This window comes from Colletotrichum godetiae, assembly GCF_030913485.1.
Source record: "Colletotrichum godetiae strain CBS 193.32 chromosome Unknown BDP55scaffold_4, whole genome shotgun sequence".
NCBI lineage: Eukaryota > Fungi > Ascomycota > Sordariomycetes > Glomerellales > Glomerellaceae > Colletotrichum > Colletotrichum godetiae.
In genome coordinates, this window is record NW_026851252.1 from 1,555,579 (window position 1) to 1,569,707 (window position 14,129).

The 14,129-nt window shown below is 51.6% G+C and overlaps 4 protein-coding genes across 4 annotated transcripts; 2 read left to right on the top strand and 2 right to left on the bottom strand.

Annotated features, from left to right (window-relative positions):
* Positions 1 to 891: 891 nt before the first annotated feature.
* BDP55DRAFT_690435 (uncharacterized protein) lies at positions 892 to 1,637 on the top strand (the record flags this gene model as incomplete). The annotated part of the gene is made up of 3 exons (XM_060576858.1): positions 892 to 1,147; positions 1,210 to 1,371; positions 1,528 to 1,637. The coding sequence occupies 3 exons, from the start codon at positions 892 to 894 to the stop codon at positions 1,635 to 1,637; spliced, it is 528 nt and encodes a 175-aa protein (XP_060435297.1).
* Positions 1,638 to 8,239: 6,602 nt separating this feature from the next.
* On the bottom strand, positions 8,240 to 9,216 carry BDP55DRAFT_647511 (uncharacterized protein). Its single transcript, XM_060573782.1, has one exon. The coding sequence runs from the start codon at positions 8,993 to 8,995 to the stop codon at positions 8,360 to 8,362; it is 636 nt and encodes a 211-aa protein (XP_060435298.1). The 5' UTR covers positions 8,996 to 9,216; the 3' UTR covers positions 8,240 to 8,359.
* Positions 9,217 to 9,250: 34 nt separating this feature from the next.
* On the top strand, positions 9,251 to 10,669 carry BDP55DRAFT_533550 (heat shock protein 70 family; the record flags this gene model as incomplete). The annotated part of the gene is made up of 1 exon (XM_060567864.1): positions 9,251 to 10,669. A coding segment is annotated over one exon (1,419 nt), but the record flags the coding sequence as incomplete, so codon positions are not given.
* Positions 10,670 to 12,578: 1,909 nt separating this feature from the next.
* BDP55DRAFT_533732 (uncharacterized protein) lies at positions 12,579 to 13,741 on the bottom strand (the record flags this gene model as incomplete). The annotated part of the gene is made up of 2 exons (XM_060567866.1): positions 12,579 to 13,435; positions 13,522 to 13,741. Coding segments are annotated over 2 exons (1,077 nt in total), but the record flags the coding sequence as incomplete, so codon positions are not given.
* Between the last annotated feature and the right edge of the window lie 388 nt (positions 13,742 to 14,129).

A 14,129-nucleotide genomic window follows, 5' to 3' on the forward strand; every position in this document is an offset into this window, starting at 1 on the left:
AAGACATTGGATGGTGTTTTTTGAAGTGCTGAGAATGAATCTAGGTGTGTAAGTGATGTTCCTGAAAATCCTTTGTAGAAGCGATGGGAGACAAAAACTTTGAGATTGTCCACTGCTGCAGTGTGTTGAGGTGACTTTGGAATTTGGGTGACGGGCCCGGGGGCATTGCATCTACCCGACTTGAGTCTACCTTACCCCGAGACTCATTTTCTGACTCTGATACATGACTTTTGGCAGGCTCGGAAGATGAGAAAATCATTTACAACCGCATGACATGGTGTTTTAGACTTTAAATACGAGCCTCCCCGCACAGAAGCTTAGCGCGCATAAATGCGCCGTGTCCAAGATCCATATTCTAGGCTTCAGCTTTTTTCGCCATTCTGCCGTTAGGATGGATCATGACTATGAAGAAGCACGATCAGCGATGAACTCATATCCGAGGTCCGGAGTCGAGGGCCGAACAGAGTCAACTTGACGATGTCAAGATCAACAAACTTTGCCATTGAGTTTATGTCGGTCCCATATTTTGACTTTTGACAGTCAAAGCTTCGACGGGAGGAAGTCGTCACTTCCCCCCGAACAACTCCACTCTGAACTGAGTCGTTAGCCAGAGACGGAAACAAACGACATCTGCGGGCGTTCGGCGAACCCATTTTCGAAAGAGTGCATATTTTGAGTTATTTCTCTAGCAATTAACACTTGAACGGCATTCTTTTGCCGACATTGTAGTCAAATGAACCGGACGATTCTGCTTGCTATTGGATGACACATTGGTCGTAGGGCACCTTGTGGTCGTTTTAGTCGAGGTTCATTAAGCCCAAACCTCCTTTTGATGTACCAAGTGCTTGCCCGACAGACATCTGTTTTTCCTACCACAAAAATCTAGCCATTATGAACTTCTTCCGGGCAGACAAGTCAACGCAGTATGTTTCTGTGGAAGAGAGCTCCGAGTGCAGTGAAGACCAGCTGCCTTTGCGAAGGAGACCCTCTTCGCCGATCGTGTCGGTTTCTAGGTCTTACTACTTCATTTCGTTGCTACTGTTTGCTGTATTCCCTGTGCTTGTCATTGCCTTGTTCGTTCTGCACACTCGGCTGGAGGGTGCCCGCATCGACAGCGGCTTCCTCAAGGGCTTCCCTACCGAACTAGGTATGCCAGACAGTGCTCTCAAACAAAAGGTGGACCACGAGCTGACATTAAGAATGACAAAGAACCAATCAAAGGTGTACTTGCCAGTGAAACAGTACGTTTCACAGGCGGTCTTCACTTTTATAAAAATGGGACCTTGTACCGCGAGGTAATTGAAGGACAGCCGCAATACGTCGGGCCTCCATCACCAGAGATTGACGCAGCATGGAAGAGGCTACTAAAAGGTGATTTGAACAAGGGAGTCCGACCTTGAACCACATTGACCGAATTCAGGACAATACATGAACCTTGTCGGGAGCGAAGCATCAAGCATGGAAGAGGCTACTAAAAGGTGATTTGAACAAGGGAGTCCGACCTTGAACCACATTGACCGAATTCAGGACAATACATGAACCTTGTCGGGAGCGAAGCATCAAGCATGGTCGGGCGCACGTGGAAAGATGACCATGGCAACTACGAAATAGCGTATGTTTCGCATTCTCCCAAATAGCGTTTCCAGCAATAAATTGATGATTTCTAGTCTAGATGTAATTGTCGGATTGGAAGTCCAATTCGACCTCGAGGCAAGGGGCCCGCGCAGGGGCCACTTACAGACCATACTTACGAGATCTACGGTCTACCCAACCTCCGGTTAGAACCTCCTTTTTACACCTTACGCAGAAGTTAAATATATATAGATTTTGACCTCTTCGTCACCCACGGTTCGAACCATCCCTGTGATAGGAATACCAACACTGATCAGTGGTTAAATCCCACTATCGCAGATCAGCAAGGCATCTCGCAAGCAGAAGAGACGACCTCCTCGAACGGAACGCGACAGGAGAATCGTGCTACCTACCCGACGGAAAGCAGGCGACAAGACGCGAATCTCTACGACGGAACGAAGTAGAGGAATCGCAGCCCTTGACTGCCCACGAAAGGTCGACGTCCATCACGTCAAAAACAAACCGCAATTGAAGGAATCGCGAGAAGGCGACCAAGCTACCTACGTCGCCCTCACGCGATTTGTCCTACTCAACAATCCACGGGCGGCCCGTACGCCAACAGAGGAAAACAAGCGAAATCACCAGATTCGCCAGATTGGCAAATCCACCGCAGATCTCGACCGTACGACGAAACAGGCCCAATTGGAGGATATAAAAAGGCACCTCAGGACCACAGAAACAAACTTTCAAGGCAATAGGGTGTTCAGGTAGGAACCAGACCCCGCCGGTAGCTCCAGGCGTATTTCTTGGTCGAATCCGAGGAGGCTACCGGGATCGACGGCGATATCGCCATCATCAAGACCGACTTCGAGATTCCAAGGTCAAGCTTCCCCTTCTCACCTACACCCACCACCCCTCGGCTGTTCCGAAGGAATAAGAGCCAGGCGGAGTTGAGACGAGGAAGGAAGGGATTCAGAAGCATCACAACGCTCACCCCGTAAAGGGGTGTGAGGTACCCAATTCTTCAGACTACACATCCTCGCCGAGCTACGAAGGCAAAGAAAGAGCCTGTTGCCCCAGTTGGCACGGGAGAAAGCCAAGAAGACGTCTGAGGAGAGAACACGAAGAGAGGGCCACCGGAAGACCTCTCTTATACGATAGGGTACGCCACAGGAAGAGAAAACCGTCAACAAGAAACATGGCGGCCAATTCAGAAGACCAAGAGCAGATGGTGACGAGGCTCGCCGCAAGGAGGTTGGAGGCCGCGGGAAGCTCCCAGACCCCGACAAACACGGCGAGCGACGACAGTGCGCTGCTACCACGACCAACAAGCGGATCTGACACATCCCCATCAAGATCAAACACGCCGGCCCCTACAAACAGAAGCACAAGCCAAGGGACGACAGGGGGCGAGTCAGCACGCAGAACGCGCGGAAGGACTCCCATCCCAGAAGATTGGGTTGAGATTAATCCGGAGTACTGGGGGAAATGGTCATATCGAGACTCAGACCACCCCAATGGCGAGCAAATTGATGCGGCGTTAGTCTTCATTATGGAGATGTACGCCCGCAAGGGGCTCGAAGGGCAACCCCTGTTCTACAGAGTCGTAGACGACCTAGGCGACTGGAAAGATGAATGGTTCGCCAGCGCTAATCCCGGTGTCGTCAAGGAGGTGAACAGATTCCTCCACTGCCGAGGCGTTCTGCCAGCCCAAGGGGCAAGGCGAAAGGCCCACGAGACACTCGCAGCGACAGTAGCCGCAGAGGACTTCACGCCATGGGACCAGAATCAGATCGACAGAGCAGTGTCAAAGTACGAAGAATTCAGCAGACGAGTGAACCAACCGGACTTTCTGCTGAAGATCACCAACGGTAACATCGCGGCGCCCAATCTAGCGCAGACAAGGGGGATCACACCGGAGGCGCGTCAGACGACGATTCCGCCCATCGCGGTGACGACCCCAACGACAATACCAATCCGAGGATTGATCCCAAGCACCCAACAAAGTACGAGGTCGACAATGCAGACACCACCCAATTACGCTGCCGCACGAGAAGCACGCGAAGAGAACGATCCAGCGGTAGCCAGCACAAGACAGTTCACTGACCTAAAGAAGATCTTTCCAAAAGAGAAATTGTACTCAGGGGGGAGATATGAGGTCCTGCAAGAAACCCTCACGATGTTCTACGACTACTGCGAAAAAGTCGGCATCCGAGAACACCAATATCATTCGGTAGTCAATGTCATACTGACAGGGAAAGCTGCCGAGTACTACTATCAAGCGGTGCGTAATATCGATCGAACCGACTTTCTCAGCATCGTTGACACAATCCGAAGTCGATTCGAGACCCAAGATAGGAGCCTCGAGCTCCTCTCGGAGCTGAGGGCATTGTCATTTAGCTCTGTAGCCAGAACAATGGAAGGAAAGTCGAGAATTGAGATCCTCGAGGAGCTCATCGACAGGATCGACAAACTGGCGAGGACGCAGCCAAATGAGGGGACCAATGAGCGAAAGGTCGGTTATCTATGTACGGCGGTACAGAGGGTACCAGAGGCAAAGATGACTCTACATCAACCGCCTGAGGACTACGAGACGCTGTGCTCGAGGCTGAGGTCCAGCTTCAACATCGAAGCCAGGATGCCAAATCAGACTCACCTCCAATCTCACGAAGGCCCTCACCAACAGCACTGGGTGGACCGCACGTACAATGGCAAAGGAAGAGAGGCAAGGTATGGCAACCGCCAGGGGGGAGGAACAGACTCCTCAGGGGGGCGCTGGTCCAACACCAACCGAGCACCGCGGAAAGGGAAGTGCTTTATATGCAAAAAGGAGGGTTGTTGGTCAAGCAACCACTCTGATGAGGAACGCGCCAAGTCGTACGACCAATACAGAAAGGCAAAGGGCACACAAGGCAAGACGGGCCATGATCGATTCAACCAATTCCTGGTGGTCTACGAGGACCATCCAACGAACGCAATCGAGTCGTCTGAGAGCGAGGAAGATCTTACCCCGTACACTCAAGACCTCGACTTCGACGAAGTTAACGATGTCACCCATTCTTTCTTCGCCCCGTCAACCTCAGGAGGATATACAATGCTGAACGAACAGAGAGCGGTACAAGCCCTAAATGAGCAGGCTTTCCTCCATGGTTGGCAAGGGAAGGTCCCTCAGCCAACGACAACGCTCAGCAGCACGGGGGACACGAATGCTAATACCGCAGCCATGGCTCGCACTAAGGTCAAAGGGCCTGGGGAGGAAAAGAGAACGATGGGCTTACAAGCACGCAATTTATACCCACCAGGAGGGTTCTACGGTAATCCAGTGCAAGCATTCCATGCCAGCGAAAGGTATGGCTCGGAAACCTTCCACGGGATTATTCCAGATACCGGGGCATCACAATGGTCGACGGGGGGCAAGGGACAATTCCACGCACTCCAAAAGATCTCACCAGTGACCCTCAACACTACAAACGCGGGCATTGCGAGGATCAGTTTCGGCCCAGGGGAAGAGATAAGTGCCTTAGGTACTGTGGATGTAAATACACGATTCGGAACGATGATTTTCCACATTCTACCCGTCAATACACCATTCCTCCTATGCCTGAACGACATGGATAAATTGGGCATTGTGTTTGACAACACAAGGAATAGAATGTCCAATGGAAAGCACTCTGAGCTCGTCGATCGACGATGGGGGCACGCGTTTATGAAGCTTGAACCAGACGTCAAGTCCATCAATTACTTGACGGAAAGTGAACTCAAGCGACTACATCGACGATTCGGCCATCCGTCGGCGACGAGACTATACAATCTCCTCAAACATTCAGGGAACGATGTGGAAATAGGGGCTCTAGAGCAATTGACGATGGTGTGCCACCAGTGCCAAATGAACGCCCAGAGCCCGCGCAGATTCAAGTTCAAATTACACGACGACCTCAACTTCAATTGGGAAATCGTCGTTGATATCTTCTATTTGAACAGTCGACCAGTACTCCATATAATCGATGAAGCCACATCATTCCAAGGAGGCCAATTCCTTCGAGATATACAAGCCAAGACCGTGTGGGCAACGCTGAAGCGCTGTTGGATCGATACATACAAGGTCCACAGACGGCATCAGAACCGATGCCGGCACCAGCTTCAAGTCGGCGGAATTCAGGGAGAATGCCACTTCGTACGGCATCCAACTGAAAGTCGTCCCTGTCGAAGCGCACCACAGTATTGGCAAGGTAGAAAGATCACACCAGCAGTTGAAAAGAGCTTTCAAGATCATCCAGGAAGAGAGCCCTAGTTCAACGGACGAAGAGTGCCTCCAGACGCACTCAAGTGCTGCAATGATACCATGGACCCAAGGGCTCGTTCCGACGCTGCTTGTGTTCGGAGCATACCCACGAACGACGACGGCCTCACCGCCGTCACCAGATGTGACCCAGAGGGCGCGAGCAATCGAGAAAGCAATGAAGACTCTCCGCGAGGCAAATGCTAGAAGGCAAGTCAACGAAGCCATTGCTACGCGCAATGGGCCGACGTGAGCCTCAACCTCGACATGCCCCTGAATTCGGAGGTACGGGTATGGAGGGAAACCACAAAGCAATGGACAGGCCCATACAAGTTAGTCTCAATTGACGAACGATCTTGTGTCGTCGCGAGAGATCGAGACCAACCACTGGAGGTGTCGATCACTGCGGTACGACCGTACCACGTCGACCCCAGCGGAGTGATTTCCAACCCACAAGAAGAAGAAGAGCCAGGGGAACCACCTCAACAAAGCGATGAGGGACAACCAAGCGATGAGGGGCAGGAAACCATCCTCGACGAGATCATCGTCGCAGCACCCTCAGACGATGAGCAGAAGAAGAACCAGTACCCCACCGCAAGCAAGACGCCGAGGAAGACCCCGAAAAGCACCTCAACGGCAATTCATGTCTGACACCAAGGCTACTGCTGTCTTCTACACGGCCAAGGAGAAAGCAGACTTCGCGATGGCGGTCAAGCTAAGGGAACAAGGATAATCACAACTGCAGGACGACCGTACGAAGGCTCCGACCTCATCGAAGCCGACACACTGCGCGATCGAGGGTCTACAGATTCATCACCTACGACCCAGAGAAGCACGCGAACCTCCGCATCTTCAAGTCGCGAATGGTCCGCGAGATCAAAGGAAAGGGGACAAATCAGCCGTACGAGAAATCAAGGCATGTGATACAAGGCTACGGCGACGTCGAGAAGGCGGCACTGCTCACGCAGTCGCCGACAGTTCAGCGCTGCAGCCAACGACTAATGATGGCATTGATGGCATCACTACGGCAAAGAGGATACCGGATCTGGAGTCGTGATATCACCCAGGCATACACCCAATCGGCGACAAGGCTCACGAGGAAGATATTGGCTTACCTACCAAGGGAGATGGCAAGCAAATACCCGGACGACACGATTATCGAAGTGCTGAAGCCACTCTACGGCCTCGCAGAGTCAGGCACTCACTGGTGGGCAACATACCACGATTTCCACATCGACAAGCTCTCGATGATTACATCGACGTACGATCCTTGCCTCCTAGTTTCCGCGCATGCAGACGATCCATTTGGAATCGTCGGAATGCAGACCGACGACACATTAGGGCTTTCTGATGCGGCCTTCATGGAGAAGGAGGACAAGGAGCTGGAGAAGGCAAAGTTTACCGCCAAGCCAAAAGAGATCCTCACAGAGGACACACCACTTGCGTTCAACGGCGGGATCCTCACGATCGAGGGCGAGAATGTCGTCTTCCGACAGAAGGGGCAAGGCGAGAAGATCACCCTCATCGACCCAAGGGCAACCGACTGCCAGAAGCGGTACAAAGCAGAGCTCGCACGAGGAGCTTACATCGCAAGCATCTGTCAGCCAGAGGCCACTTTCGACTGCGCGAGGGCAGCGCAGGCCACTTCGCCGACGGAACGCGACTTCGACGCCCTCAACCGACGGCTACAGTGGCAGCAAGTGAACCTCGATAGGGGGCTCGTGTACCAACCCATCGACCTGAGGGAGGCGAAGCTCTACGTGTTCGTCGACGGCTCATTCGCGAATAATGACGACCTCACATCGCAATTGGGATATGTGATAATCCTTGCCAACGAGGCAATGGGAGAGGAGAACTTCACGATCCGCGGTAATGTCATCCACTACTCGTCGACGAAGAGCAAAAGGGTCACACGAAGTGTACTCGCCTCAGAGGTCTACGGCATGGTTAACGGCGTCGACATCGCACACGCGATCTCAACGACGCTGAAGAGGATTACCGATCGACTTGACATCCCCACGATACCGACAATCGTCTGTACCGATTCGTACTCGCTGTATGAGTGCCTCGTCAAACTGGGCACCACGAAGGAGAAGAGGCTGATGATAGACATCATGGCCCTCCGGCAATCGTATGAGCGCCGCGAGATCCTCGAGATCCGTTGGATCAACGGGGACGATAATCTGGCGGATGCTTTCACGAAGGCAACGCCCAACAAGGGGCTCGAGCACTTCGTCGGCGAAGGAAGGGCGACGATACGGATGGAGGGATGGGTAACCCGCAAGGAGCAGAAGAAGGAGGAAAAGGGGGCAGCCTCGGCGAAGGAGCCCGAGATCGAATTACACTTCCAACCGCCGTAGTTGGGCGATGAAAGAGAGAGATAGTCAGTGTCGGATTGGAAGTCCAATTCGACCTCGAGGCAAGGGGCCCGCGCAGGGGCCACTTACAGACCATACTTACGAGATCTACGGTCTACCCAACCTCCGGTTAGAACCTCCTTTTTACACCTTACGCAGAAGTTAAATATATATAGATTTTGACCTCTTCGTCACCCACGGTTCGAACCATCCCTGTGATAGGAATACCAACAGCCGTAGTCTGATCATAAGGCGTCCAGCTCTTCTTTTGTGAGAGCCGTTTGTTCACCTTGCTCTCCCTCAGCCTCTTATCCCGCGCAGCGAATAGCGCGACTTGAGCGCGCTCCCAGTTTCGAGCCTTGCGCGCGAAAGCACTAATTTCTCTCCAAGTGTTTCCGCTGATATCGTTTCCAAAGAATGTCACCAAACACCCTTCGCTCACACTCCATGCCTGTGCAGCAGCACGACGTCCCGCAGTCGTGTTCTGATCCGAGTCTGGCCCTTCGCAACAGACCCAATCACATTGACGACTCCGTTTCAACGCTGACGAAAATCGATCGGAGTGAAAAGTTTCATTGGCAAACAGCCATCGGTAGAGCGTGTTGACAGCGCGGAGCAACTCGCTGTTGTTGCTGCGTACTGCTCTGATGTGGTCAAACCTAGTCCGGATTCGTTGGGCAGTATCGGCAAAGTCCCCTCTCTTCTGGCAGGTGACGGGTTCATAGCCGTCAGACGACAGACAGAGAACTTGGCATATTTCATAGAGAACTCCTTCTTCCCGAGGCATGATGAGTGTTGTGGTGGCGCTGTAGTCGCGATTTTCGTGAGTCCGAGGCGACTGTTGGGCTGCGACTCCGTTGGATAAGCAAGGTGCGCAGGTTTGGCACGGGGCTGAGCACGGCGGCTAACGGGATATTTGATTGGTCAGTCATGGGGCAAGGGCAAGGAAAGGAAGACTTTAAGTACCCAACCATCCGCCCGCACGCTCAACCATTGTTGTCACCGCTCGCTCATCGCAAACTCCACAGCAACCATGACAAGCCTCGGAATCGATCTCGGCACTACATTTACATGCGCTTTCACTTCGAATGCGGACGGCAATCTCGAAATCTTAGAGTTGCACCATGGAAGTCGCATCACTCGCTCCGTCGTGCAGATCGCCAAGGGTAAATGGTCCATTCCGCGCGCGACGGACTTGGCCAGTCCGCAACGCAAACATCTGTCACTCGCGAAACGTCTCATTGGTCGAACCTCAGACGACAGGCAGCTCGCTGAGGATATCAAGTCAGTTTGCCATATCGTTGGAGATGATACACCTCGGTTTTCCACCGGCGTACCGGGTGAAGCAGTCCTCCCTGAAGAGGTTTCTGCCTTTATCCTTGGACGCATTCGTAACCTTGCAATTGCGCGGATGGGTCAGGATCTCAACAATTGTGTAGTGGCAGTACCTGCATACTTCACACATCGGCAGCGGGAGGCCACAGTCGATGCCGCCGAGATTGCCGGGTTTGAACGTCAGCATGTTACCTTGGTACCTGAGCCATTGGCCGCTCTGGTGGCTTATGTTGAGGGTGACGGCCAGAATTCCGCCTCGAAACAGGATGGTCACTGGATGGTTGTCGATATTGGCGGCGGAACTTCGGACTTCACGGTTGCATATATCGAGAGAACCGAATCCCGGCATTCTTATGTTGTGAACGCTACACGTGGCCATAATGCCCTTGGAGGGACCGATTTCGATGAAGTCCTGATGGAATACGTATACGACCAGGCTTGCGGTGATTCGGATGACGAGTTGCTCGTGGACCGCCAAAAACTACTCGCTGCTTGTGAGAGGGCCAAGGAGGAACTGTCACAGACCACGTCTACCGTCGTCACACTGGAAGACGAATTCGGAGAGGAATTAGCTGAGGTGGAAGTCAACCTGGAAGACGCAGAAAGAGCATGGCAAGACGAGATAGCGATGATCAGGGATTTGATTCAGAATGTTCTCCGGCAGAGTGCAAATAAGAAAGTGGCCAATGTGTTGGTAGCTGGAGGTACGGGCAATATGCGGTGCGTCAGAGCGGTCATCAGAGATGTGCTGCCAGAAGCGCAAGTTCACCACTCCAATCTCTCGGAGGCAGTCGGACAGGGCGCTGCGCTGGTTGGCTCCAACTCTAAGATCACCATGACTGATGTGCTTCCCCGCGGCATTGGTATAGAGCTAGAGAACGGTGAGATGGGGTTTATCCTGGCCCAAAACGCGGCTTTACCAGCAACGGCAGTCCAAGTGTTCGGCACTCCTGTGGATAACTGCCCATTACTGCGCATCAGGATCTTCGAAGGAGATAGCTCGAAGGTCAGAAAGAACATCCTCCTAGGGAATTTCAACATCACGGATATACCTCTACTTCCAGCCGGCACGCCAGTCAAGGTCACTATCAACATCGACCGGCTTGGAGAAGTAGCCGCATCCGCCCTGGTGGAATCTCAATCGGAATCGCTCACCATCCAATATCAGCCACGACATAACGCCACAGAGCTACGCAACTTAAGGCAGATCACTGCTATGCGCCTAGAAGGCAAGAATGGGGTAGAACAGCCATTGAAGAGAGATCGTGCGCAAAGCTCTGTGGGTCCCATCAAGCGTCTTCGCCGCGAGCTCGATGAGGTCGCATCCGACTCGGGATGCTAGAACGCAAGGACGCGAGAGTGGAACGATATCCTCGGGTTCCTCTCAAGAAAGCTGCGGAGCCGCCGTCTGATGTGTTCATGTTGGGCGTTGTGATGACCTTCTTGCCTGGCCACATCACTACTCTATAGAGCGGACAGCCATCAAAGTTGTGGCGCATAACACAGGTGGAGGGCGATTCCGCTTCTTCTGCAACCATCGCCATGGCTAATTGGCTGAGTGCTATAATACAGGATGCTCAATAGGACCTAGGTATTACCGTAGATTGCTCATCTCAACTAGTTGTTCGTATGGTGAAGCCAAGACCACGGGAACGAATAACGGCACGTGAGCTAGATACTACATTACAGAGCGGTCTCAGAAGAAGCCCACGACCTGCAGACTACTGAGAATTAAGCATGATCCGGAAATGTGCCACTGTATTTTGAGAACTATAAAATCGTTCTATGACTAACGTTTCCAGTTCAAGATCCTTCTAAGACCGTGAAGGAAGCTAAGCAGATCGGGCGCTTTCATTGTCACTCTCCACGGGCCTCGGTCGAATGTTTGGGGTTCTTCTATCCACCATCTGCTCCACCGGACTAAGCTCAACTGTTGAGAAATCCGCATCCACGATGGACCGCTCCGCAGTCTTTATCTTACGCATCTTAGGTGGCCTTTCTATGCCATCTCGATCGTAAGAATCTTTTTCCAATGCTTGTCCGGCTTTACGTTTGAAGCTCTTCGCTGCTTCAACATTGGGTTCACCTATTTGAGGAAAACCGTTGAGCTGAATCCAAAGGTCTACAGCTTCTGATCTCCATGTCTTTCTGCTTTTATAGCCGGGGTGCTTGATACCGCCACGTCTTTTCTTTATTGGCTTTTTGTCCCAGGAACTTCGCTGATTTCTCCTCTTTCTCGTAGTGGTATATTGTCCAGAATCTTCATCCAGATTTCTCTTTCTTTTTCTAATGAGCTCACATGCCGGCGTGACTTGCTGACGGGGGATTCTTCTCTTAGCTTCTGGCTGCCTCACAGCTGGATTTGCTGAGGTTGGAGACTGAAAGGTCGGTGTATCTCCACTATTGTCATCATTGTCGATCGAAAACAGACGTTGTTCTGCTTCCCACTGACCCATCTCAGGTCCTGATGCGCCACTTTGGGGGCTTTGAACTTTTGGAGGAGATCCAACCCTCACATCATTCGGAGATTGTGGGTTGGCTTCCATCCCTGCTGCCACCGGCTGCTTTCTTGGGCTTTTTGATTTCTCTTGGCTAGTTGAGGGCCTGGGTATTTCCTTGCTTCTAGGTTGCTCACCCAGTGGCCAGTGTGATGAGACTGGCTGATCTGTCGTAGGCACGTACTCCTGGCCGTAACTTGAGAATTGCTCTAAGATGTACGACGAGACATCGCCAAAGAATGCGTTCAGAATTTCACGAAATACAAAAGCAGGACTGATCTCTTCAGTGGCCAGCCGGTTTCGGTATAAACCTCCCACAAAAGCATGCTGTTTAAGATCAAGAAATGTCCGCAAATATGGTTTCCCCCCCCGCCATTCGGATAGACTGCAATGCATCTTTGGTCTAACCTCTTTTTCAGGCTCCAAGCGGGATTCTGCGTTTGTTGTTCTATTCCGGAAGCCCATAATCCATGCTTGCCAGTGAAATCGTTTGATATGAAACATGTTCAGCTGCCCTGAAACCGCCTCATTTCTCGAATCCCGCAAAGGCGAGTCCGAAGAAAGAGTAGGATAAAAGTTCCTCAGAGCCGCGACAAAAAGTTCCAAGTAGGCCAAGGGCGGCGAAACCCGCCCTTCATATGGTTGAAATTCTGTCTCAGTGACTTGAAAGATGGGACGTTGGTGATTGTTGAAGCAAGCTAGGCAATCTTTGAACAATGTCCCTCGGCGAATATTGACATCAGCAAAGAACAAAGGGTTCTTGTTATTTTTGTATGGTGGCTCAGTATCTAGCTGCGTCTTGCCTAAACTCAAGTGCGTTTTCAATATCTTGGCTCCAATGCTTATGTAAATCATGTTGTTGTGGAATGATTCAATGCTTGGAATGATTGTTGTGACCTCTAGCACATTTCTTCGAATCATCTCACGGTCGCTCGGCGACGTTACATGACGAAATAGTGATCCGTCGAGCATGGATCGTTTGATCTCGGTGCGGTCTGCTTTGCTGGCGCCGGGAGCGCGGCATTGAAGCTTGCGGACAGTTGTGACATCGAGAAGTTGTTTAAGGTCTTCGCGGCCTCCAAGGATGGTGTTCCAAATTTTATGAATGTGATGCCAATACATGATAATCAATTCGTCGCAACGGGTTGCTAGATGTTTGAGCCAATTGCCTAATTGTAAACCTGGCCATAGTCCTGCGAACGGAAGTAGCAAGCTGACTGCGTCCATAATCTCAGTATGGCCTAATAGAGCCGCGAGGCATTTCTGTTTGGAATTAGACAAGACCCTTTCCCAACCCCTCGATAGCGTGTATCTTCTCTGTGTGAAATGTATGATTGCATTGCGACAGATTTCGCCATCTGAGTACAGCGTCTCAGTCGCGTGCTCCTTTGGTTCTTGGTGGAGAAGAATACCTCGATCTACGGTATCTGTGTCTCGCATCAATATATGACTTATCTTGATATGGCGGACTGTAGCTCACCATGAGGGAAGAAATGAAGCCGTACGGTCCAGGTTGCTTGGTTACCGTAGAGATGTTTGGCTGCTTCAACACGATGCCTTCCATCTGTGCAGTGAACAGTGTATTGTCCATAGGCTTGAGGATATTCCAGTTGGAAGAGTGTTTGTTTGAGCTGGTCTGTTGATAAGTTCAAATGATCTCGGATTGACTGATAGTTTGGTCCATCGATAATGCCTCTAATCTGGTTGCCAGGCTCTTCCGACTTGACCCCGACATGTCGGAAATGGTTTGCGATTCGAAGGGCGATCCTGTCGTCTTCCAGCCTTCCAAGATGATCTAAATCGCTGGGCAGGGGAAAATGTAGACACGACACGGGCAGCGTGACGATTCCGACGAGATAGGCATCCCAAGAAACCATATCGTTTTTTTTTTCAATGTGCCATTTTGTGCGAGGAATAGCAGCGCTGCAATATTGCACCAATGCGGTATGTTATAGTCATTAGGTAGGCTTCGTCTTTAGACACAGTTTTTAAAAAGCAATATCTTGCTTTTTGTCGGTACCGCCATAGGTGGGGGTGGGGGTAGGGGGCAGGACCCGCTGAGGTATGAAAACGAAGGTGTGGAACCCC